At 42.5% G+C, this 22,390-nt stretch overlaps 3 protein-coding genes and 1 long non-coding RNA gene across 5 annotated transcripts; 2 read left to right on the forward strand and 2 right to left on the reverse strand.

Moving 5' to 3' along the window:
* Positions 1-355: 355 nt before the first annotated feature.
* zgc:158258 (uncharacterized protein LOC791186 homolog) lies at positions 356-6,523 on the reverse strand. Its single transcript, XM_053429662.1, has 4 exons — positions 6,469-6,523; positions 3,189-3,344; positions 2,755-2,950; positions 356-2,641 (listed from the first exon to the last, which is right to left on the reverse strand). Exons 2-4 carry the CDS (start codon positions 3,291-3,293, stop codon positions 1,542-1,544), a joined length of 1,401 nt encoding a protein of 466 aa, XP_053285637.1. The 5' UTR covers positions 3,294-3,344; positions 6,469-6,523; the 3' UTR covers positions 356-1,541.
* Positions 6,524-7,857: 1,334 nt separating this feature from the next.
* On the reverse strand, positions 7,858-12,304 carry yod1 (YOD1 deubiquitinase). 2 transcript variants are annotated; one of them, XM_053430825.1, is made up of 3 exons: positions 12,201-12,304; positions 11,085-11,297; positions 7,858-10,669 (listed from the first exon to the last, which is right to left on the reverse strand). In XM_053430825.1, the coding sequence occupies exons 2-3, from the start codon at positions 11,290-11,292 to the stop codon at positions 9,972-9,974; spliced, it is 906 nt and encodes a 301-aa protein (XP_053286800.1). In that variant the 5' UTR covers positions 11,293-11,297; positions 12,201-12,304; the 3' UTR covers positions 7,858-9,971. The 2 variants fall into 2 exon arrangements, with proteins under 2 accessions (XP_053286800.1, XP_053286808.1); XM_053430833.1 differs by lacking the exon at positions 12,201-12,304 and adding an exon at positions 12,002-12,194.
* LOC128448301 (uncharacterized) lies at positions 11,489-13,630 on the forward strand. The gene is made up of 2 exons (XR_008339726.1): positions 11,489-11,654; positions 13,423-13,630. It is a non-coding gene; the product is annotated as an uncharacterized LOC128448301 (long non-coding RNA).
* A 2,151-nt stretch (positions 13,631-15,781) lies between these two features.
* LOC128448165 (gastrula zinc finger protein XlCGF57.1-like) lies at positions 15,782-22,140 on the forward strand. The gene is made up of 2 exons (XM_053430729.1): positions 15,782-16,102; positions 18,678-22,140. The coding sequence occupies exons 1-2, from the start codon at positions 15,949-15,951 to the stop codon at positions 20,156-20,158; spliced, it is 1,635 nt and encodes a 544-aa protein (XP_053286704.1). The 5' UTR covers positions 15,782-15,948; the 3' UTR covers positions 20,159-22,140.
* Positions 22,141-22,390: the final 250 nt, after the last annotated feature.

The following is a 22,390-nucleotide window of genomic DNA, read 5'->3' on the forward strand; positions in this document are numbered from 1 at the left end:
GGAGCAGTGTGGTATGACTGGTAATCACTCTGTAAGTGGAGAGCTGGATGGAGTCCAGAGGTAGAGTCACTCTGCAGGTTGACAGGGAGGAAGAGTTGAAGCCCCGTGAGGAGGACAAGTCCCCATTTGTGACTGTGGTGACAGATTGTAGGTCCCCACGACATGAGTGATATGTGAACACACACACACTAAAACACAACAAACCTATAAATAAGAAAAGAACATTCTAAGAACAAAAATGGGAAACAGTTGCTAAAATGATTTATGGAAAATATAAAAGCACATTTTGAAAGCAAGGGCTATTTATCTTTAGATTTTCCTCTGATGATCATTTATTGTAGCAGTTGGGGCTGAATAACAACAGATTAGATGAGTGTGTTGGTAACGTGACGCAGTGATGTCCATAGAACCGTTTCATTTCAGTGACGTGTGCGAGTTGTTACAAATTAAGCATTTATCAGAAATAAGCTCATGGGCATTTCCATCTCAAGGGAGTCACATGAACAGTTTGTCAAACCTTGTTTGACTATCTCTAAATACACTGATACACTTAGAAATTTACAGTAGAAACAAATCTGTCAATTACTGCTACATCAGATTTAAATAATCATATAATGCTTATAGCTACTGTAGTTTAAAAAAACAATGAAAAAATCAACCCACAACATTTTCAGAGTTTTGCTTTACGTTATTATTGAACTGCAAACACACATCTGCCCTCTGAGGCTCTGCTCCAAGACAAGTTGTCAAAGATCCACTTAAAGGCACATCTGTGATCCGGACTGGATCTGGACAAAGGCGCCAGATCAACTAATATTTTCATCACTTTATTAACAGTGTTAGATTTCTCAGTTTTCCCAGGGAATGATTCTATGATTTTGATTTAGAAAAACAAAAGCAATCATTAAGGGAACTGATCTCTATAAATTTCTGTACTTTGGTGCAGCCTGATTGGATGTAAGGGGACTGTTGCAGAGGTATCTACTTCTAATTTGTTTGTCTGTCTGATAGCAGGAAATACAAAACCACAGAACCAATTTCCAAGAAACTTTCTTGAGGGGCGTGTTATAACCCCAAAAATTACATTTGGATTGTATGAGGAGGTCCATGATTTATTATTTCACTTAGTTTAACATGGAGAGAGAAGATGTTAGCCTTAGTGTACGGATGCTCTTCAAGATTCATACTAGTCTTATGCTGGTTTAAGATCTTGTCGTGACTAACTGCAATTTGTTAAAGCAAACACAATGAGACATTTTATCAGAAGGGGTTTTGAAATGTACACGTACATTTCCAAAAACTCCTGAGACCAAATAAAAATAGCTGGGGAAAGAAACTGCCCTCAGGTAAGTAAATTCAACCTAGAATAAAAGAGCTGGTTTTCCCTTTTAAATTATTCTTCTTCATCCTCATGCGTTACTTTGCCAAAAGTGTCGAGTGCCAAGTTCCCTCTTAATGCTCTAACTCTCTGTAAGCTGATGGTTGTCTGAACTCTCTGAGCACTGCAGCCACGCAGTCACACTCCTGCCGTTCGTCTGTTCTCAGTGTTTAAGAAGTCCAAGTTTTCTGAGTGCTTCCCTCCGATCAGCTCCCATCCCCGGCACCACCATGACAGAATATCCTACAGAGTTTGAGGGTTTCTGAGGCTGAGCTGCAGAGGTGGTCTTCATTGGCCCTCCTGTGAGGTGTCCCCGTTCAGGACAGTTCCCAACTTTCCTTGGGTCCCCCAGAGCATCTGTCTTTAATCCTTTGGGCTGAACAGGATGTGGTACCGATGCAGACTGATGGTCAGATCTCGAGCAGTGATGGAAGCTGGCGCTGCTCTGCAGAGGCTTGTTCTTGGGCACTTGAGAATAAGAAAACGATGGGCTTCTCGGTGGATTACCGGTCGATGAACCTCTTGTGAATCTTCTAGGTGTCGGGTCCAAAGTGGAGTGAGGTTTGGGGGGAGGTAGTGGAGCAAGTGTCTCATTTTCTTGATCTTTCAGGAGGCCAAGCTTCAGCAAAGCCTTCTGTCTCACCACCTCAGGGTCTTTCGCATGCTTGATACTGTACAAAGTGTTTGTGATTGACGAAGCTCCGTTCTGGGTTTTCGCAGCAATGCTGGCAGGAATCGTTTTGGGTTTAGGGAGCACAACCGGAGGACTTGTGTTCAGCCTGGAAGACTCTGGGTGGGACTTGTCAGATCTCTGCATGTTTCCGAAGTTCGGTCCTTCCATCAAGGCAGGAGGACGTTTGTCCGATTCTATAGTGTGATCAACTGTGGGGCAGAGAGGGGTCTTCTTTGTGGACGCACTCCTTTGCAGATAAACAAGAGCATCGTACGACAGAGGTCCTCGAGGTAAAGGACCCTCCGCTGTCCTGACTGAGTTGTCCTTGGGTTTCGTGGGAGGAGGTATCACAACATTCACCTCAAAGTGAACGACCGGTTTCTTTTGGGGTTTTTGATGAGATTTGTTGATTGAAGGTGCGATCTGAGGCTTGGAGAGGTTTGAACATGGAGGACAGCCTGATTTGGTGCTGGATACAGAAGAGAGGGCGCCGCCTGCCATAACAAGAGGTGTAGGAACCAGGTAGCTCTGCAGGGGTTTAGTGTCAGTGTTCTCCTTGATGTTTTCTCTGGAGGGATGTTTCTGTAAATCTGATTCAAACAAGCACATCGTTTGGCACTGGAAACAAACTGCAATGCTCTTCAGAGTGTTTCATCAACTGATGTATTAGTAGTTCTGCATCTGTCCCCAGAGATTAACTCACCGTTCAGCTTGCTCTTGCTCAAGGAGGCCGACAGGTCAGCCAGTTTGATGGCGAGATTACCAGGAGTAGGCATCTGGTCGGGCTCGTCATTGGACAGTCCACTATCCTCCTCGGTGTCCAGAGACTCAATCGTTTCCTCCAAAAACATGAGGCAGGCCTTCTCCTCAGCAGACAAGTGCTCCAGACTGTCATCGCTCTGTAACACAGGGAGGAAATCAGATATGTGTCAAACTCTTACACGCAATTGTGTAATGTCTCAAACCCTTCATTTCTAAATATATAAAGAAACAATTACACCTGATAAAACACTTAGTTTTGATGTTCCAGCTCTCAACTGCTACCCAGTTTTGTCTTGATACTCAATGTGTTCTTTTGTACCATGTAGTACAACTGTACTCCTTCTCAGTATGAAGGAGGGAAGCTCAGGAACTCACAAAGCCAGAATTGGCACTGACGACGCTGTCACAGCTGCCGGCAGAGTCCATGCCACTCATCGTCTCCAATCCAACGCCACCTGGCCAGGTATCACTCTCAGGCATGGTAGTGCTCTACTGGTTCAAGGTTAGAGGCCCAGATCGCTGCGTGTCACTCTGCACCCAAAGAGAGAGAGATAGAGAGTTACCTTTCAGTCTTATCTGGTAAAATCATTCAAAAGTAGATTAATTTGAATGCATCATACCATCATTTAATCACACTGTTTATACTTTGCATCTCAGAGCCATTTCCTGCAGGTTCTTAGTATTATTAAATATCAGTGCTAATGTTGCTCAAGTGCTTTTGCATCGTCTCCTTTGTTCCAACCTTATCTTTTGAGTTGCCTCACGTTAACCTTATGGAGGAATCTGTCACCAGTGTTTCCAGTTAACCGATTGAGGAGGTGTGTGTTACCAGAAAGCAGACAACATGTGACGTGATGTGATTATGGCTTTTCTCTACACATTTTAACTTGCTGGAAGTGAGTTGATTTAACACAAAGGCTTTTATCAGCTGATCATAAACCATTTAGTGATGGTGTGAACTCTGCATTGAAGGCTCTGCCCCAGTTTAACATATATTCTACCAGAAGCTGTGGCTGGACATCGTCTTTTTAGCTGTGAAGGAATTTAGACTTTGACAGTTCAATGTGCACTGACTCTGATTAACCGTACAGGACATGGACGCTATAGATTTTTTTCCAAGAAACGTACGAGGACATGAAGAGGAAGGTACATCAGCTGCTGTGTATGTGTGTGGGTGAGGGGCGGGGGGGGGGAGGAGATCTAAATAAGTGCTATGAAGGGGACTGAGTGGGTTTAACAAGCTTCTTTATTGAAACTGTAATCGGTCCAGAGAATGTATTCATACAAGGTTTAAGAGGTCTCCGCAGTCACTGCCCAAGCTACTAAGTAAATCTAATAAAATTCATGATTGTTAATATGAACATTTACAAGTAATAGCCAATGACAAATAAATAACTATGATATGTAAAGAATTTATATAAAGTGGGTTTGGTTAGGGTCAGGGTTATGTCAGGGTTAAGGCTTGGGATTAGAGTTACCCTAACCTTAACCCTTAACCCTGAAATCATAGAAAACATCGCCTTTGAGAGAAACTTTGGTTTTAACAGCCGAGACGATGAAGCTCCCCGAAATAACTTTTCAAAACAAAATGACCTGGCAATTGAAACTTAATCTACAAGGGGAAAAACAAGAAATTAAAGGTGGCCTATAATGTTAAATTACGTTAAAAAATCTAAGCCTTTAGCCTCTGCAAATTCATTGAGAGCTACTACCAGTCACTCTTTACTCATCTAAAAGTGAACCGAAAGGAACAGAGGTTCCTTTATCGCAAAGAATAAATAATGTGTAACTGGGTTGTGACTGCTTAGACAAGAAACGTATGATTTATGAGTTTGTTTTATAGATTTGTATATGGTTCAGTCGCTCACGCCGACCTCTCATCACCGTCTAACATCCTGTGCAGCCTCAAAGAAAGACCGGCCTTGTTTCTGACAGATATCTCTCTCGTCCTCTCGCGGCATGTGACTCAGATTACAGATCACATGCCGCTCCTAATCTTCCTCAACCGGATCAGTTTCAGAGGGAGCGGAGGGGAGGCGGCAGAAATGATCTCCTGAAAGCTATTTGATATCCCGGTCGTCCACGTTGGACGGTTGTAACTCGGTTGTAGGTTCTTCCCCTGAATCGAACATGGAAATACAAAGAGCGAGTAAACGCTGACACCTTGAGTATGGGGTTAGTTAAATGGAGATACGGTCCTGCAACACACTTAGCATTGTCCTAATCGTGTATTTGTTGTGTATGACAATCAGAAATTGAAATTACATCTTTTTTTGCAGCCATTTGAGCGGAAAAACACATTTTAGAGAATAAACACCTTTGACCTTCTCACTGTGTTTTGTAAAAAAAAGAAGCTGGAGACTTAGTATAAAGAAACTTCTGTAACTTTGGAGTAAGTTCGGACACCTGAGAGGAAGCTGCTGAGGATCAGAAGCACTCACTGTTCCCTGTTCATCCACCCGGTCATCCCATCCCTGGGAAGTTTCAGAGCTACTTATCAACAGGCCACCATGTACACTCCCCCACGGGTCCTGCCTCATGCAGCTCAGGATATGAACGTGAACAGTGGAAACTCGCCGATAAGGTTTATTGTGTTTTTTAAGCCGACACAATCTGGCTTGACCACACACAGATAACCGCGGCTGCTGCAGCCTGGAGATGATTTATAACAGTTTGTAAAATATCGATTCAGTATTTGAAAATAAGAGCTAACTGATTTTTGGTGATCACGTTAAGTATCCTCACCTATACTATCTATTATTTTAATATTTTCTGAGCTATTAAATGTGTCTGAGTTTCAGCATTATAGGTTATCTATATACGTAGACACCTATAGGTACAGTCTCTCTCACTCCCAACACAAATGTCACACACTTTGTGGAGCATGTGACCCATTGGCACAGTTCTGCCTTGACTGAGGTTATTAAAGAGCAAGTGTACATTGTTTTATTATCAATTGTGTAATATTTGAAACTGATCTCTGGCACAAAGTGAAACCATCACTGTGCAGTGAGTTCATAGCCTTGAGTTTGCAGTGAGTTCATAGCCTTCAACACTTTCTTCTGGAGAAACTATTAGTCATTTTAATCATTATTTGTTATGTTATTATTTCAAACTGTTTTTCTATAGTTTGTCCTATCTAGTGATTATCTGCCCTAAAGTATTTACACTAAAATACCAAATTCCCACAGATCAAAAGACGCATTTATACATTACATAATCACTTAGAGTATTCTTTACTTTTTTCTCATCTGTGACATATTTATTCTTATATTTTGACCTTAATCTTCCAATTTATCATAATTGTTTTTACCTTCAGTTCTTCTTTTTTAACTATACCAACGAACTAACAAATTATTATAATAGAAAATAAATGAATGAAATCCTGAAACTATTCTGCAAAATATGTCAAATTTGAGTCAATTACATTTGCTATAACAACAGTATACACAAATATGAAGTGATGTAATAATAAAAAATGTAAAACATGGTAACAGATAGAAGAAAAATCCTAATCTATTTTATATTTTAGTTTTATTTAACCACCTTTACTCAACATCAATACCAGAAGAAAAGTTTTTTTACTAAACGTCTTAGTACTGAACCTCATATTAAACTCTAGCTGCACATCTATTATTTCTCGTGTTAAACGTACCTTGTTGTTTGCCTCTCGCTGCATCAGTGAGTTCCTCTGTCGTCTCCCGTGCGAGTGAAGAGGCAGCAGACACCTGCATGAAGGACACTCGGCTCTCAGCCAATCACGGAGCAGCGTTTCCTCTAAGACGCACATGCCCCCGTCGTCCTGGCTACCACACCTGTTAATAATCTGTTAATCTCCGCTGAGTGAGAGTGACAGTAAAGTCTCAGTGGTGTTACTCTAATAGTTATCAATAATTCATAATCATATCACCAGGAAGAGGTCATTTGCTAGTGTTACTATTAAATTACTATTATTACTCTGGTAGTATCTGTATTTTCGTTACTCTTTGAACAAAGCTCAAAGCTTCACCTCGCATGATCTGTTAGTAATTCACACGTATTCCTTTCTACACAGCAAAGACTATATCTGCTTTTCCAAAATAATAACTATGACATAAGTGTTACATTTGTATTACACATTTTAAAACCTACAAAAAGCAAATATTTGATCCTGTTTCGGAATGAAAGTTATCAATAACACTTTTTGGAAGATTTTTAGGCAACAACAGTTTTTTCAGAGAAGGAAATATTAAAATTTTATTGCTGAGGGAATAGTAATTATATTTTAGCATTATGCTACAAAATATGTTTATTGTAGAACACAAAATTCTTTATTAAAAAAAATATTAACTTCAATCCCAACTAATTTAAGTTTATTTTACAAATGTGGATCTGCCAATGTCAAACTGCAAAATAATTTAGAAACTTTATTTAGCTATTCAAACTTTATTTACGCTCATAGTTTTGTGTTTTCATACATTACAGACAATATCTATAAGGCGTTATTGCCTGATTGCTCATTCCCATTAAGCCAGTATGTATCTTAAACTCATTAGAAATCCCATCAACATGCTGGTTCAGGCCTAGACGCCAACTTCAAGCTAACTTCATAGCAGCAGTGGGAGCTGCTCCAGTCAGTGAGTCAGTGAACAACCATTAGATCCTATTAGGAAAAAGTAGATGTTCCTTAAAATAACATGTAGGTAGTTTAATCCCACTACGATGGCAAAGGATCAGTGATGTTTAGACAACTGGGGTTGATCTCCAGTGGATCGTCAAATCTGAGTTATAAATAGACACGGTAATATATACACGCACGTTTTCTATTTGGATCTACACGTACAAACATCTATATTCAAATGACTAAATTGTTTATTTTGGATTCTAGCTTTTACCTTTTTAGTTTTTTATAATGGTTTTATATTTATTTAGACATGAGAACTATGGAGCGTTATTGTCAAGATACAATAATATGTCTAAATTAACAGCATTTAACATGGAGCCCTTTAGTAAACTCTAAAAAAAAGATTTTAACAGCTCGATACAGAAAGACTTGTACTCGACACCAGAGGCTATAAGTTTTAATTGTGACACAACACTGACAAAAATCAAGTAACTCCAGTTGTTCTGTAGTGCTTTGTGTGCAACATTCATGAGAACTTGGTTATGACAAAAGACAACAAAGCCATTTCATAGTTTCAATTAAATTCAAGCTGATCAATCCATTACTGCTGAAATAATAAAAAGATAGTAAGGTAACAGATTTGGGGGGGGGGTATTATAATTCACATTCAAACAAAGAAGTAAGTGACATTTTTGCCTGTAGTTGAGTTTAGCACGAGTCATGACTGAAAGCAAGAAAGAAATTACTCAATTGAGATCTAAATCCAGTCTTCACTTGTAAAAAATCCTTTCCGGACAACAACTCAGTGCCAATATCACAGATGTGTAACATAGAAGTACTGGTTCTGCATAACAAACGGAGCGTCAAGAAAAACCCACAAATATCAAAGCTTCATCCTTACAGGCAGCCTGTGAAGGTTGAGATCATGCCTGACTTTAGCTGAGGACATACAGTGGTACAGCGTCAGAATCTAAAGACGAGCATTACAAAATAAAACCCAAATCTTTACTCGCAGTTTCTCAAACATTCACATCAAACCGAGTTGTTCTCAGGCTGCAAACGTGAGATGAACTATCTGAAGAGGTTCATGTTTAACGAAGGAGTCAAGGATGTAATGTGCGGACAGTACGTGAACAGTGGACGCTGTAGGGTTGAGTAGGATTTCTCCCACACAGCGTCATTGGTTGTGCCTTCATGTGGTGTCGGGAAAATCTGGAAAAAGTGTTAACGTGACAGAATCTGAAGTCAGAACTCGGACAGTCCGTGAAAATCCGAGATGATTACGTGATCACTCATTAACCAATTCAAATAATTTTAGCATTAGCTCTAAATAGTAGATTCTAATGTTGCATGCGACTAACGATGCAAACGTTTTCAAGGATTTATATGCCTGTCACATCTGATTGATATTGGAAAGATGTGTCAATGTGATGCTCTGAATGCATGAATACATTTTGTTTACCGCGTCCATGCTTTGTTTTCCACACATTGTCTTTAAAGCACACAAAGACCCCAAAGTCAGGAAAAGGACTTCACATCCCAGGAAGTGGGACCTTCCAACGAGCACCCGAATGCAGTTACACACCGTTTATAAAAGACACCACCCTCTCACCATGACTTGTGTTCTGAAATACGCCGCACAGCTTTCTCAAAAATATGCAGCAATATAAAAAAAAAAAACACAGTCTAAAAAGATTAGTTCTTACAGCATGACACCCGAAAAATTACACCCTTTAAAAAAATGTTCACTCCTGAAAAAGAATCTGGCGTACCGATGGAGAAAAGCAAAGCCCTACAGATTCCTAAAATGTTTAGTTTTCAGCACCATCCTTTTTTTAAATTATTTTTATTTCATTTAAAACAATTTCATTTATAAATGGTGTTGCAACTTAATAAAACACGGACAAAGTCCCCCAAAAATAATAAATTTGGGCTCATCATGACATTTCAAAACCTCAATCCGCGACTCCATCTTAGTGTCCTTGACTGTCCAAACAACTCTGTCCACGAGGGAACAATAAAAAACTAAACGCTACATAACCAACATCATGTATAACAGTCAAACATAGTGTTCTGCGGTTAAGACAACAGTGAGTAGGATCACGTCGTAGCACAAAGAATTCTCAGTGGTTGTTTTAATTCAGTCACATTTAAGTGTTTGGTGCGTTTCAACACAGCCCGGACACATCGAGTGATCTCAACGGATTAAATCAAATCCTAAGAATTGTTTGCATATTTTCCTTGACCCAGTTACATCGGTTTGAAAACCATCTGTAACAGACGACTGTGATGGTTTGTTGACACCAGAGCGCTGCGGTAGTGTTTCTTCTGACTTTCGAGAACTGACGGCAGTTAAAAAAGTATAATACTGAACAGGTTAGAGGCTGAAACACAGTGTCTGCAGATTCTCGGTGGATGTCGCTGGGCAATGTGAGGTAGAGGATCACACAAGCAGACAGACACGGACTGACACAGTTGCCAAACATGGGGCACGGGATTGGTTGGTGGTTCTATCTGTGAGAAGGGGGGCGGGGGGGAGTGAGACAAAATAAAAATCACACCTCCCCAAAATTGGTGTGGCCCGTTTCCTTGGCGTGCTCTCGAGCTTCCTTCTGTCCCACCAGGCCGGTCTGGCACACCATGCAGCGAAGCGCAAAGCGGTTTACGTCCGTGAACTGCCGCTTGCGCCGAGCCTCGTCTGCCAGCTCGAGGGCCAGGGCCAGAATTACGTCGTCCGTGGTGGAGAAGATAGTCTGGGGTGGGACGTCGGAGCCGGGGGTTTCCTTCTGCAGCGGGTCGTAGTGGATGCCGTCGTAGATGAGCAGCACGCGTTTTTGGTAACCGGCGTCCTCCCCGAATCGATCCACTCGGACTGTCTGAGTGTCCACCACGCAGATCTCGCACTGGTAAAACTTGGACAGGATGGACACCTCGATGGCGCCCCCCCAGGTGTCGTCGCGGCTTATCCAGGTGCAGTACTCCTCGTTGGTCTTCCCCAGCACCGCTTCACAGTACGCTGCAGGGTCACTGGACACGATCTGGGCGATGAGGCTTCGCATCTCAGGAGCACACACGGCGTCGTACACGCCTCCTTCCACCACATAATACACACTGGTGAAGAGGCAGGAGTTGTCGGCTGGCACCACGCGGCGTGCCAGCACGGGTGAGGCTTCCAGACGCGGCACTTTAGTCACAGTGGGATGATCCTGAGGCTTTGGCTTGTTCTTTTCTTCCTCAACAATGAGTGTGTCACCTGTGGACGACGACACATCAGTGCCACAACAAAGATCAGCCTGTTCACACATTGGTTAACAAGCACAACCGGGGTTATAACTATTCACCTGAACCTTTCGCATATATTTACAATCTCAAAGAGTAGACATAAGGTCCACCCAATTACTCATGTATTTGATGTTCTTTTGAGACTTCAATCTTTTGAGAGGAAACCCATACACACTTTACAAAGGATTAAAAAAAGAGACTGTGAGACAAACTAACGATAAAAACATTGTGACAGAACTGATTTCAACAGGTCGCCTCCTTAAACGTTATTTCAGTAACCCTAACCCTGAAAAAACACTCAAACAATGTATTAAGCAATAACTTAACCATATCTGCAATAAATAGTGTGGGGTTGGTCCATATAATTGTGATGTCTGTCAACGCACCTGATTTGATGGGGTAATCCTTGAGGTGAGCGTCTCCGTTTCGGAGATCAAGGCTGGACGGTGGGTAGCCCACCATGATCTTCTGCACGTCACAGGGGATCCCAGTAAGCTCCTCCACCTTCCTCTTCAGCTCCTGGACGCAGGACTGGTGGGTCAATCCCTGCATTAGGTGGCTCCCATTTTTGGTCTTACAGCGAAGCCTCAACATCCTGCCTGCGAGGGGAACATGGGAATTAACTTAAAGCAACGGGTGTAAACATCACTGATACACCAGGGCCCTCAGTTGATTTGGGAGTCTGGAGCTGTTGCAACTGCAGGATCGTGGAAAAGGATTATTTACATCTGTAGTGACGTAAAGTCAGAGAGTAGCAGCCCGCCATTTTAGGTTCAACAGTGCAAAAATAGAAGAATAACGTACCTATATGAAATGACCCTGTCATAACATTACATAAATCTTATCTAATCTCAAAAGTTCGTCGATGAGTTGTTTACCAGCTTTGACTGAACACGATTCCCTCGAGCTGGAGATGAGACGCACCGGGTTCACAGGCACTTGTTGTTATATACCTTGTAAGTACCTTGCTTTTTTACCGTATTAGATTCAAGCAACACTAGCTAACCGACAGTGGGTTTGCCTCAGTGTTTACACAGCAGGACTCGGCCCCTCGGTTAAAACCCCGAGCTGGCTGAACAAGGACTCTGCTGACGGACATGTTCCTTTGTTTTGTAGTTTCTTTTGTTCAGTGACAGATTTAACTCAACTACAACAACACACACACAGAGCTAGCAGGTTAAGCTAATAGCTAGCAGCTACATGCCAAAAGACAGAAAAAAAACAATGAAGCCATTTCACAACTCGACAAACATCCACAGCAGTTGTGACAGTTCTAATAAAAGGGAATAAAACCAACAACAACCTGGACTCAATCTACCGCAGCTGGTTAAACACACGTAGCCTGTGTGCTAGCCTTAGCATTGCTAGCTTGGCCGTTAGCCCAGCGTCTAACCGTCAGGGTTTCTTTATTTCTCCGGGTGAATCACACGCGAGGGAACTTGATTTAATTCGGCCGCGAACACCACAAAGTAATAATTTGACAGTGACTCAGGTTCGCTCACCTTCCTTCTACTTAAAGCCTTCAAACAATGGACACCCACTGAGACCACTGCTGCGTGCCGCGTCACCGGCCTCCCTGTGACGTCAAGACGCAGGCTAGACCATACCGTAGGTCTCGTAGTAGATGTAAACCCCAGTTTTGTGCTGTGATTTAAAAAAGAAAAAAGAATTGCTCTCGGTCTCTTGTCTTGGCAAACAGTACTTGGCAAAAATACTTGTAACATTAACACACTGTGAGAACGATTGAACAGCATCACATTTAAAAACTATTTTATAAGTTTGCTATACTTTTACTGTATATATTGTTGTTTTATGTCCAATTGTTGTTTTAGGTTTTATGTAACAGTGCACCAACCACACCAAGGAAATTTCCTGTAATTGCAAATATACTTGGAAAATAAAATATTTCTGATTCTGATTCTGATATGAATAGTACTTCATCTTTTAACAAAGTTTATTGAACCATGGCAAAGCTACTGTATGTAGGATTGTACAGTACCATATTAAAAAGTACCTATATGCACTTTTCTTATTAAGCAGCACATTCCTGAACATCAAACCCAAAGAATTAAGGAACATCACAACTTTAAACCTTTTCTCCAATTCTACTAAACAATTGTTACTTGAATCTCTAAGTTGTCATAATCTGGAGTAGTGGTGTTAGTCTATATATATGCAGTGCCTGATTATATGTGCTTAGTTAGTACAGGGTCATCTTATTTTTAGGGCCCGAGCATTGAAAAGTAGGAGACAGCGGGAGGCCCTATTGAAATTGTAAGGATTTTTTTTCTTCAGGCAAATTAACTCACTTTTTGAGGGCTTTAACATGCTCAAATTCTTACCAAAATTTGCAGAAAATTAGAAAGTGGTGAAAATTCAGGTATTCTGGAGTAATGCGCTCACATTTAACGATCTTCACAAAAATCAATACACAGGTGTATCATGACCAGACAAGCAAAAAAGTCCATGGATGCAATTAGAAAACCCCTGTCTTTTGGTTTTACTGTCGGAGTTTGTTTAATTCAATTATTGAGTATTTCTACTTCACTGTCTTGATCTGTTACTTCTAATGGAATATTACTTTCTTGGTCTTGGTACTTATACCTCAGTGAATGATCCGAATTCTTCTTCCACCATTGGTTAAGTTTATTTAGTTGCTTATACTTGTAACAGAGTATTTCTACTGTTCAGTATAAGTACTTTCGTTTCCTCTTTGTCCTCCAGTCCCACTGGGGCTGCTGCTGGCACGGAATTTGGAGTCTCTGGTTTCTGGTGTTCCAGTTTAACTGGCGGGCATGGCTTCTGGCGACATTCCAGATGTTGAGGCTGTTTTTCAGAGCCGGTGGCAGATTCGTCATTTTCACAAAGCGCCTGTGTGTGAAGTGCGGTGATCTACTGAAGGTCTTGCTGAAATAAAAATCCTACAAAAACCCTTCACGAGTTCATGTGTCCGTGTCAGCATCACGTTGAGACCGCAATATACATTCAAATGGTAAAAAAAAATAGTACAAAAACCTTGAACGGGATTCGACGAAACAACAAGCTGAAACACTATAAGCTTCTAGCCTGATGACGATCTCACTACGCCACCGAGTCGCTGAAATTTGCATCGCGCGTTAGATAAATGTCTCGTTCTTTGCTTTGTCAGCTGTATATCACCAGATGTGCTTTAAGGTAACGCCCATGTCATCTGGTGATAGTCCGAACACAGAATAAACGCTTTAAACGTAATACCAGGCTTTACAAATCTGACGCTCCTCTTCATAGGAGACACAGGGAGCATTGAAGAACACACACGCGTCACCAGCTCCACTCGAAGTGCTTTTGTTTGTCGCTGGTGATCATTACAACGCGCACACACCAAACAACAGGTACATGTAAACATCCCTCACATCAACAAGGCGGAAGCTCGAGCGGTGTTTTCATGAGTTAAGTTGGTGAACGTGCTTCTAATGGACGTGTGGAGCTACACGTGTCCTCCTGTGGCTGCTGGTTAAAGTCAGCGGACGGGATTTTAAAAGATGTTCTCGTTGTTGTCGATGATAAGGTTCTGCCATCGGAGAATGAAAACAACCCAACCGCTCATCACAGAACGGGTGTGTTGGTTTTTCGTAGTTTCTGTAATGCAAGTGTTGTTTATCTGTGTGAAATCAACAGATGATCTGTCCGAAGTGTGTCCAGTGTGTTGTCAACATGACACATGTGTGACGAGGCAAATCTGGAAAACTAACTTAACGCACACGAAACGCAGACTAATAGTAAGCACGCAAACTCTTTTGTGACTTCTGCTTTGTATGAGCGCAGGATACAGCCGTTTTCATGATGTCGTGCGTGTGGTAAGCACACGGGCACAGCGGTGTCCAAATGTGTGACGTGTGACCGATAACTCTGAGTTTACGGTTTCATTTTGACTGTCACAAGTTAACCTGGGCGTGTTCCCTGAAACAATGACTCATGTTAAGATGTGCACAGGCTTCACAGTCAATTAAAGATGCAGGTGGATGTGTTTACAACTCTGATCAGTGGTGCAGCGCGTAGTGCCGTTGTCCCGACGTTAGTTTTTATGTGGACCACAGCAGATCGATTCCCGTGGTGGGATTTTTTCACATTTAGTTTTCCAGATTTGCCTCGTCACACATGTGTCATGTTGACAACACACTCGACACACTTCGGACAGATCATCTGTTGATTTCACACAGATAAACAACACTTGCATTACAGAAACTACGAAAAACCAACACACCCGTTCTGTGATGAGCGGTTGGGTTGTTTTCATTCTCCGATGGCAGAACCTGATCATCGACAACAACGAGAACATCTTTTAAAATCCCGTCCGCTGACTTTAACCAGCAGCCACAGGAGGACACGTGTAGCTCCACACGTCCATTAGAAGCACGTTCACCAACTTAACTCATGAAAACACCGCTCGAGCTTCCGCCTTGTTGATGTGAGGGATGTTTACATGTACCTGTTGTTTGGTGTGTGCGTGTTGTAATGATCACCAGCGACAAACAAAAGCACTTCGAGTGGAGCTGGTGACGCGTGTGTGTTCTTCAATGCTCCCTGTGTCTCCTATGAAGAGGAGCGTCAGATTTGTAAAGCCTGGTATTACGTTTAAAGCGTTTATTCTGTGTTCGGACTATCACCAGATGACATGGGCGTTACCTTAAAGCACATCTGGTGATATACAGCTGACAAAGCAAAGAACGAGACATTTATCTAACGCGCGATGCAAATTTCAGCGACTCGGTGGCGTAGTGAGATCGTCATCAGGCTAGAAGCTTATAGTGTTTCAGCTTGTTGTTTCGTCGAATCCCGTTCAAGGTTTTTGTACTATTTTTTTTTTTTTTTTACCATTTGAATGTATATTGCGGTCTCAACGTGATGCTGACACGGACACATGAACTCGTGAAGGGTTTTTGTAGGATTTTTATTTCAGCAAGACCTTCAGTAGATCACCGCACTTCACACACAGGCGCTTTGTGAAAATGACGAATCTGCCACCGGCTTTGAAAAACAGCCTCAACATCTTGAATGTCGCCAGAAGCCATGCCAGCCAGTTAAACTGGAACACCGGCTGCTGACTGTTTTTTTCCGCTCAGAGACTCAGAGTGGGGAGGAAGGAGGAACATGTCGGCCGTGCAGCTGCTGCGGGTGTCGGTACATGAGCGGATCAGCGCTGCCGCCGAATAATTCCTGCTGCAGGTGGAGAAAGGAGGAGGAAAGGCTGAAGTCCTGGAGCTGAGAGCGATGCTCACCGAGCGGCTCGCGACGGCGAGGGAGCAGATCCTCACGAGGCTTGAGGAAACCGTGGCTGGGTACGAGGACCGAGTGGAGCGGTCCGAGCGGGAGAGGAGGGTGATCGATGCCGCGATGCAGCCCGTAGTCCGGCTGCACAGAGCAGGTCAGTCCCGAGAGCAGGGGGGGGTAATTCATGTTCCCAAGGGGCCACATGTAAACATGGACAGTTGTGAAGGGCCGGACCAATAGGCTGAACTCAATTCTACTCGTATTAATTTGATAAGCTTCTACTGGTAAGAGTAAATGTTATGATTACGTCATGACGGTAAGCTTTCTGCGTCATTTCCTGTTTTCCTGCCGCTGGTGGTGGTCACGCTCTCTGAACTAGCTCCTCTGCTAACAGCTGTGTCTCTGTATCACCACGGCTAAAAATCACCGGTCTATAGTTAAACAGCCACACACCCCAGCCCCTACTCTCTGGTGCTTCGTGACTCTGTGTGAGCTCAGCCTCGTAGTCGAACAGGCGGATACAGCAGCGATGTCTTCTCTCTCTTGCTCCGAGCGTCTCGTGTTTACTGACTCCTCTGCCTCCATTAACAGTAGTGGTACATGTAATGAATGCAATGTGTTGGTAGCGATGGAGGCGAGGCTTAGCGACCTAGAAGCTCGGCTCCGCAGCTTAGAACCTCCGTTAGCTGTAGTTAGCTTAGCCGCCGCGGTGCCACCTAGCCTAGCACGTAGCTTAGCCTCAACTAGCAGTCCCTCGACCTGTTCCGTGCAGCCGGGAGCCCAGGGCGGCGAGGTGACGGCCTGGAGGGGGCATAGTGCTACCCTTAAAGAGCCCACGATTAAAGAGCCACCAGCTCACGGTTCAAACAGATTCTCCTGCGACCACAGTCAATTGCATCCCAGGGACCAGAGCCGGCGTTCCAGTTTAAATGGCGCGCATGGCAACTGGCGACATTCCAGATGTTGACGCTCTTTTTCAGAGCCGGTGGCAGATTCGTCATTTTTACAAAGCGCCTGTGTGTGAAGTGCGGTGATCTACTGAAGGTCTTGCTGGAATAAAAATCCTACAAAAACCCTTCACGAGTTAATGTGTCCGTGTCAGCATCACGTTGAGACCGCAATATAAATTTAAATGGTAAAAAAAAAAAAATAGTACAAAAACCTTGAACGGGATTCGAAACACCGAGCTGAAGCACTATAAGCTTCTAGCCTGCTGAAGATCTCACTATGCCACCGAGCCGCTGAAATCTACATCGCTTGTCAGATAAATGTCTCGTATTTTCTATTGTCAGATGTACAACACCAGATGTGCTCTAAGGTAATTACAATATAGATTTATTGTACCTCACTGAGGCGTGGCTGCATCCTGATGAATGTGTCAGTCTAAATGAATCTACTCCCCCCAGTCATATAAATTCACACGTTCCCAGAGAATTCAATTTGAATGAACTCATTTGAAAGTCTTGTTCTTAGGCTTCCACGCCAATCCAGGAAACACCAACAGCCAATCATATTTGCTGTATATTACCGTGCTCCTGTGCTTATACTGAAATTTTAACAGGATTCCCTGAGTTTTTATCAAACCTAGACCTAAAGACCGATAAAATTATTATGGTGGTGACTTTAATATTCATGTTGTCAATAATAAAGATAGCCTTAGCGTAGGGCAGTGCAAGTAATACAAATTTAATCGTGATTTCGATTATTGGGTTAAACGATCTCAAAAACTAATATAATCGAGTTGAAATGATTTTCTGATATTGCATGCGCAATTCAGCCCTTCACCCAAAGCATTCAACGCCGCCCTGCTGACTGGCACTCACTGTCAAGCAGCTGTAAAGTGAAGGAGGCGAGTTGTGTGTGTGGTGACCTGCGGTATTTAAACAAAACAGAGAGAGTGGAAAATGGCAGACCTGTCTGATCGACAAAAAGGGCAGAAAGGGTTTTCTTATATGGGAACACCAAGGATTCAAAGAATCCGAAGAGGAGCAGCACCACACTATGTAGCGGCCGCGCCTTGTCATTCTCAAGCACACAGCCGCCTGGCTGTTTACAACAGACCCGCATTTGTCCGCGCTGGTCTGTCTGTGATTCTCTGCTTGTTGTTGTATGTAACCCGTTCAATGTAGGTGTTTGGGGGTAAATGATAATGGTCGTCATAGCCATCCCCCACCCCTCTCTTTCACGGTCTGTCTGTTTTTTTGGAGCAAAATACTGAATAAATGCATCATGTTTTCAAACTCAAAAGCAATCATTTGAATAATCGTGATTTCAATATTGTCCAAAATAATCATGATTATGATTTTTTTCCTCATGATTTTCCATGATCCATGATTTTTTTTCCATTATCGAGGAGGAACCGCTCACAGGCTAACGTAAGCTAGCATCAGCTCGAGCAGCGACGTTAATACACCACTTCCCGTCTCTGTTTGCTGCACCCGGCTGCTCCACCTCTCACCTGAATAATGAGGAGGATTTGATGCTGTTGTGAACGAGTCTGTGCAGAAAAACCTGCTGCTGTGAATTACTTTTTTTTTTACCAGAAACCTTTTGTTTTATGCTGCTTCCTTTACGAGCTGCGTCGTAACACCAACTTTAAACGACCATCTCTACTTCCTGAATGCGATCGTTCAAAAAATGCCAACAGTCGACATTTAACAACACAACACAAGTTTTTCCAAACACTTCAGGAAACTCTAAAATTATAAATGTGTGTATTTGTGTTTCAGTGTGTCCTGCAGACGTCCAGCAACTGATGGTGATAAAAGAAGAGGTATCCCCTGAGCAGCCGCAGAGGAACCCTCTTGTGGACCAGGAGGACCCAGAGCCCCCCCACATTAAAGAGGAACAAGAGGAACCGTGGACCAATCGGGATGGACAGCAGCTTCAAGGACTGGAGGAGGCTGATATCAAGTTCACATTGACTCCTGTCGCTGTGAAGTGTGAAGAAGATGAAGAGAAACTTAAATCGTCAAAGCTTCATCCGAGTGAGAGGAAGGAGAACAAAGCGGACTGTGGAGGACCAGAACCAGCCAGGAACTCAGGTCCTGATGGACGTTTACAACAAGGTCCTGAGGATAAGAAGGAAGACTCTTCTGAGACTGAAGAGAGTGAGGATGATTGGCTGGAGACCAGGGAACCTCAGACTGGCTTAAATACAAGAAACAACAAACGGCCTCTAAGTGATATGGGATGTAAGACAGAGAAAAAATCGTTTAGTTGCTCTGAGTGTGATAAAAGATTTAGCCTACGGAGCCATCTAAATACACATATGAGGATTCATACAGGAGAGAAACAATTTAGTTGCTCTGAGTGTGGTAAACAATTTAACCGAAGGGGCGATCTAAATACACATATGAGGATTCATACAGGAGAGAAACTGTTTAGTTGCTCTGAGTGTGGTAAAATATGTAGCTGTAGGGGCAGTCTAAATAGACATATGAGGATTCATTCAGGAGAGAAACCATACAGTTGCTCTGAGTGTGGTAAAATATTCAGCCATAAGAGCAGTCTAAATACACATATGAGGATTCATACAGGAGAGAAACCGTTTAGTTGCTCTGAGTGTGGTGATAGATTTAAACATAGGAGCCATCTAAATACACATATGAGGATTCATACAGGAGAGAAACCGTTTAGTTGCTCTGAGTGTGGTAAGAGATTTAACAAAAGGAGCAATCTAAATACACATATGAGGATTCATACAGGAGAGAAACAGTTCAGTTGCTCTGAGTGTGGTAATAGATTTAACCAAAGGATTCATCTAAATAGACATATGATGATTCATACAGGAGAGAAACAGTTTAGTTGCTCTGAGTGTGGTAAAAGATTTAGCTGTAGGGGCACTCTAAATAAACATATGATGATTCATTCAGGAGAGAGACCATACAGTTGCTCTGAGTGTGGTAAACAATTTAACCGAAGGGACGCTCTAAATACACATATGAGGATTCATACAGGAGAGAAACTGTTTAGTTGCTCTGAGTGTGGTAAAAAATGTAGCTGTAGGGGCAGTCTAAATAGACATATGAGGATTCATTCAGGAGAGAAACCATACAGTTGCTCTGAGTGTGGTAAACAATTTAACCGAAGGGGCGATCTATATACACATATGATGATTCATACAGGAGAGAAACCATTCAGTTGCTCTGATTGTGGTAAAAGATTTAACCAAAAGGGAAATCTAAAAAGACATATGAGGTTTCATTGAGGTGAAAAACAGTTTAGTTCAGGGGTGTCCAAACTTTTTATCCCGAGGGCCACATATTGAAAAAAATACGGCGGTCCGGGCCACTCACGGCCGCAGATGGCCCGCGGGCCGTAGTTTGGACACCCCTGGTTTAGTTGATCTGAGTGTGGTAAAAGATTTAAGATTCAGTCCTATTGTACGAGACATGTGCAGATTCATAAAGGAGAGAATTGATTCAGTTGCAACCTTTGCAACAAACATTTATTCGGATTTATCAACAGATATTCATAGTTCACTGTTTTAAATAGACTATTTACAGTTTTTATGTCCATATAAAATATAACGTATTGAATAACACAAAAGATTTGTGTTTATATCTTATTTCTACAGATTTCTACATAATGTATTTTTCATAACGTCCTTCATGTAATTTTAAGGTTAAAGTGTTTTCCTTGCACAGTATGTAAGTCAATCAATCAATCAAGTTTTATTTGTATAGCCAATATTCACAAATTACAATTCATCTCATAGGGCTTTAACAGGGTGTGACATCCTCTGTCCTTAACCCACAGCAAGAGTAAGGAAAAACTTCTAAAAACCCTTTTAACAGGGTAAAAATATGTAGAAACCTCAGAGAGACCCACATGTGTAGGATCCCTCTCCCAGGACGGACAGAAGTGCAATAGATGCCACGTGCAGGAAAACATCATCAAGATTAAAGTCTTCAAGATTAAAGATTAAAGTCTCTAGCAGCATTTGATGAGGGTAAACATCCCGAAGGACAACCCCAACATGACATGCCAAGCAGTTCCGCTGCGATCACAGTCCATGGTCAGCAACCAGCAGGACCACGATCCACCATCCAGACCAGACGCCACTCCAGACCTCAGTCACCTTCCACCGCCGCCCACCAGGACCCATCACGAGCCACCACCGCGGTCCTTGTCCACCACCCGTGCCCAATGCCAACACGACACAGGGTCCGCCACCAGCACCACGATCAGCCCACATAACTCAGAATCCGCCACACTGGATCCAACACTGCGACCCCCGTTGCGCGATCCACAAACCGCAATCCATGGTGCGGCCACAGAGGCCCTGGATCTGCGGGTGATAAAACAAAGGGATTCCGGGGAAAGGGGATAGGGATGGAGAAGAGGAAGGAGAAGCTGGAAAGAGAAGCTCCGTGTGTCATGTGTCATAAAATAGAACAAGTAACGTTCTGGCGCACTAATTAGCTCTAACTATAAGCTTTATCAAAAAGGAAGGTTTTGAGCCTACTTTTAAACGAACAGATGGTGTCTGCCTCCCGAACTGAAAGTGGTAGATTATTCCACAGCCGAGGGGCTTGATGGCTAAAAGCTCTGGCTCCTACTCTACTTTTAGAGACCTTAGGGACGACAAGTAGGCTTGAATTCTGGGAGCAGAGTGCTCTAGTGGGTTTATAAGGTACTAACAGCTCTTTAAGGTAAAAAGGCGCTATATTATTAAGGGCCTTGAAGGTGAGGAGGAGAATTTTAAATTCTATTCTAGATTTAACTGGAAGCCAGTGTAGCGATGCTCATACTGGAGAAATGTGCTCTCTTTTCTTTGTTCTCGTCAGGACACGTGCTGCGGCATTTTGGACATGCTGTAGAGTCTTTAACGACTTACTGCTGGAGCCTGATAATAATGAATTACGATAGTCCAGTCTCGATGTAACAAAGGCGTGGACTAGTTTTTCTGCATCTTTTTGTGAAAGGACATGTCTAATTTTTGAAATATTACGCAAGTGGAAAAAAGCGGTCCTAGAAATTTGTTTTAAGTGACTATTAAAGGATAAATCAGGATCGAAGATCACTCCCAAGTTCCTGTAAGTGTGTTCTTAACTAGTTCATTTGATTTAAATATGTTTGTTGTAAAACAATGGTTTCTTGGTTCGTGAGATTCAATGACCGTGTTTGTTCTCCTTTATGTATTGAATGTGTTTCCAAGAATAAAAGTCTAATAAAAAGATAACTGCATCGTCGCCCTCCTCCTCTTTGTTTCTGTATGAACGGAGGCTGCACTGGCTACAGTTGAAATGTCTCGACACGAGACAAATTAATCAGCTTCTCACAGTCAGACATGTTTGTTTACGTTTGACGTGAAGACAGAATTGTGCAATTTCATGTCAGAATATCTGACATACGAGTCGTCTGCAACGCAGCATTACAATCACGCATGAATGACGGTAAATGTCAAACAGCAGGATTGTTAAATTCAGAGACAGCT

This window comes from Pleuronectes platessa, chromosome 2 (genome assembly GCF_947347685.1).
Source record: "Pleuronectes platessa chromosome 2, fPlePla1.1, whole genome shotgun sequence".
Lineage (NCBI taxonomy): Eukaryota > Metazoa > Chordata > Actinopteri > Pleuronectiformes > Pleuronectidae > Pleuronectes > Pleuronectes platessa.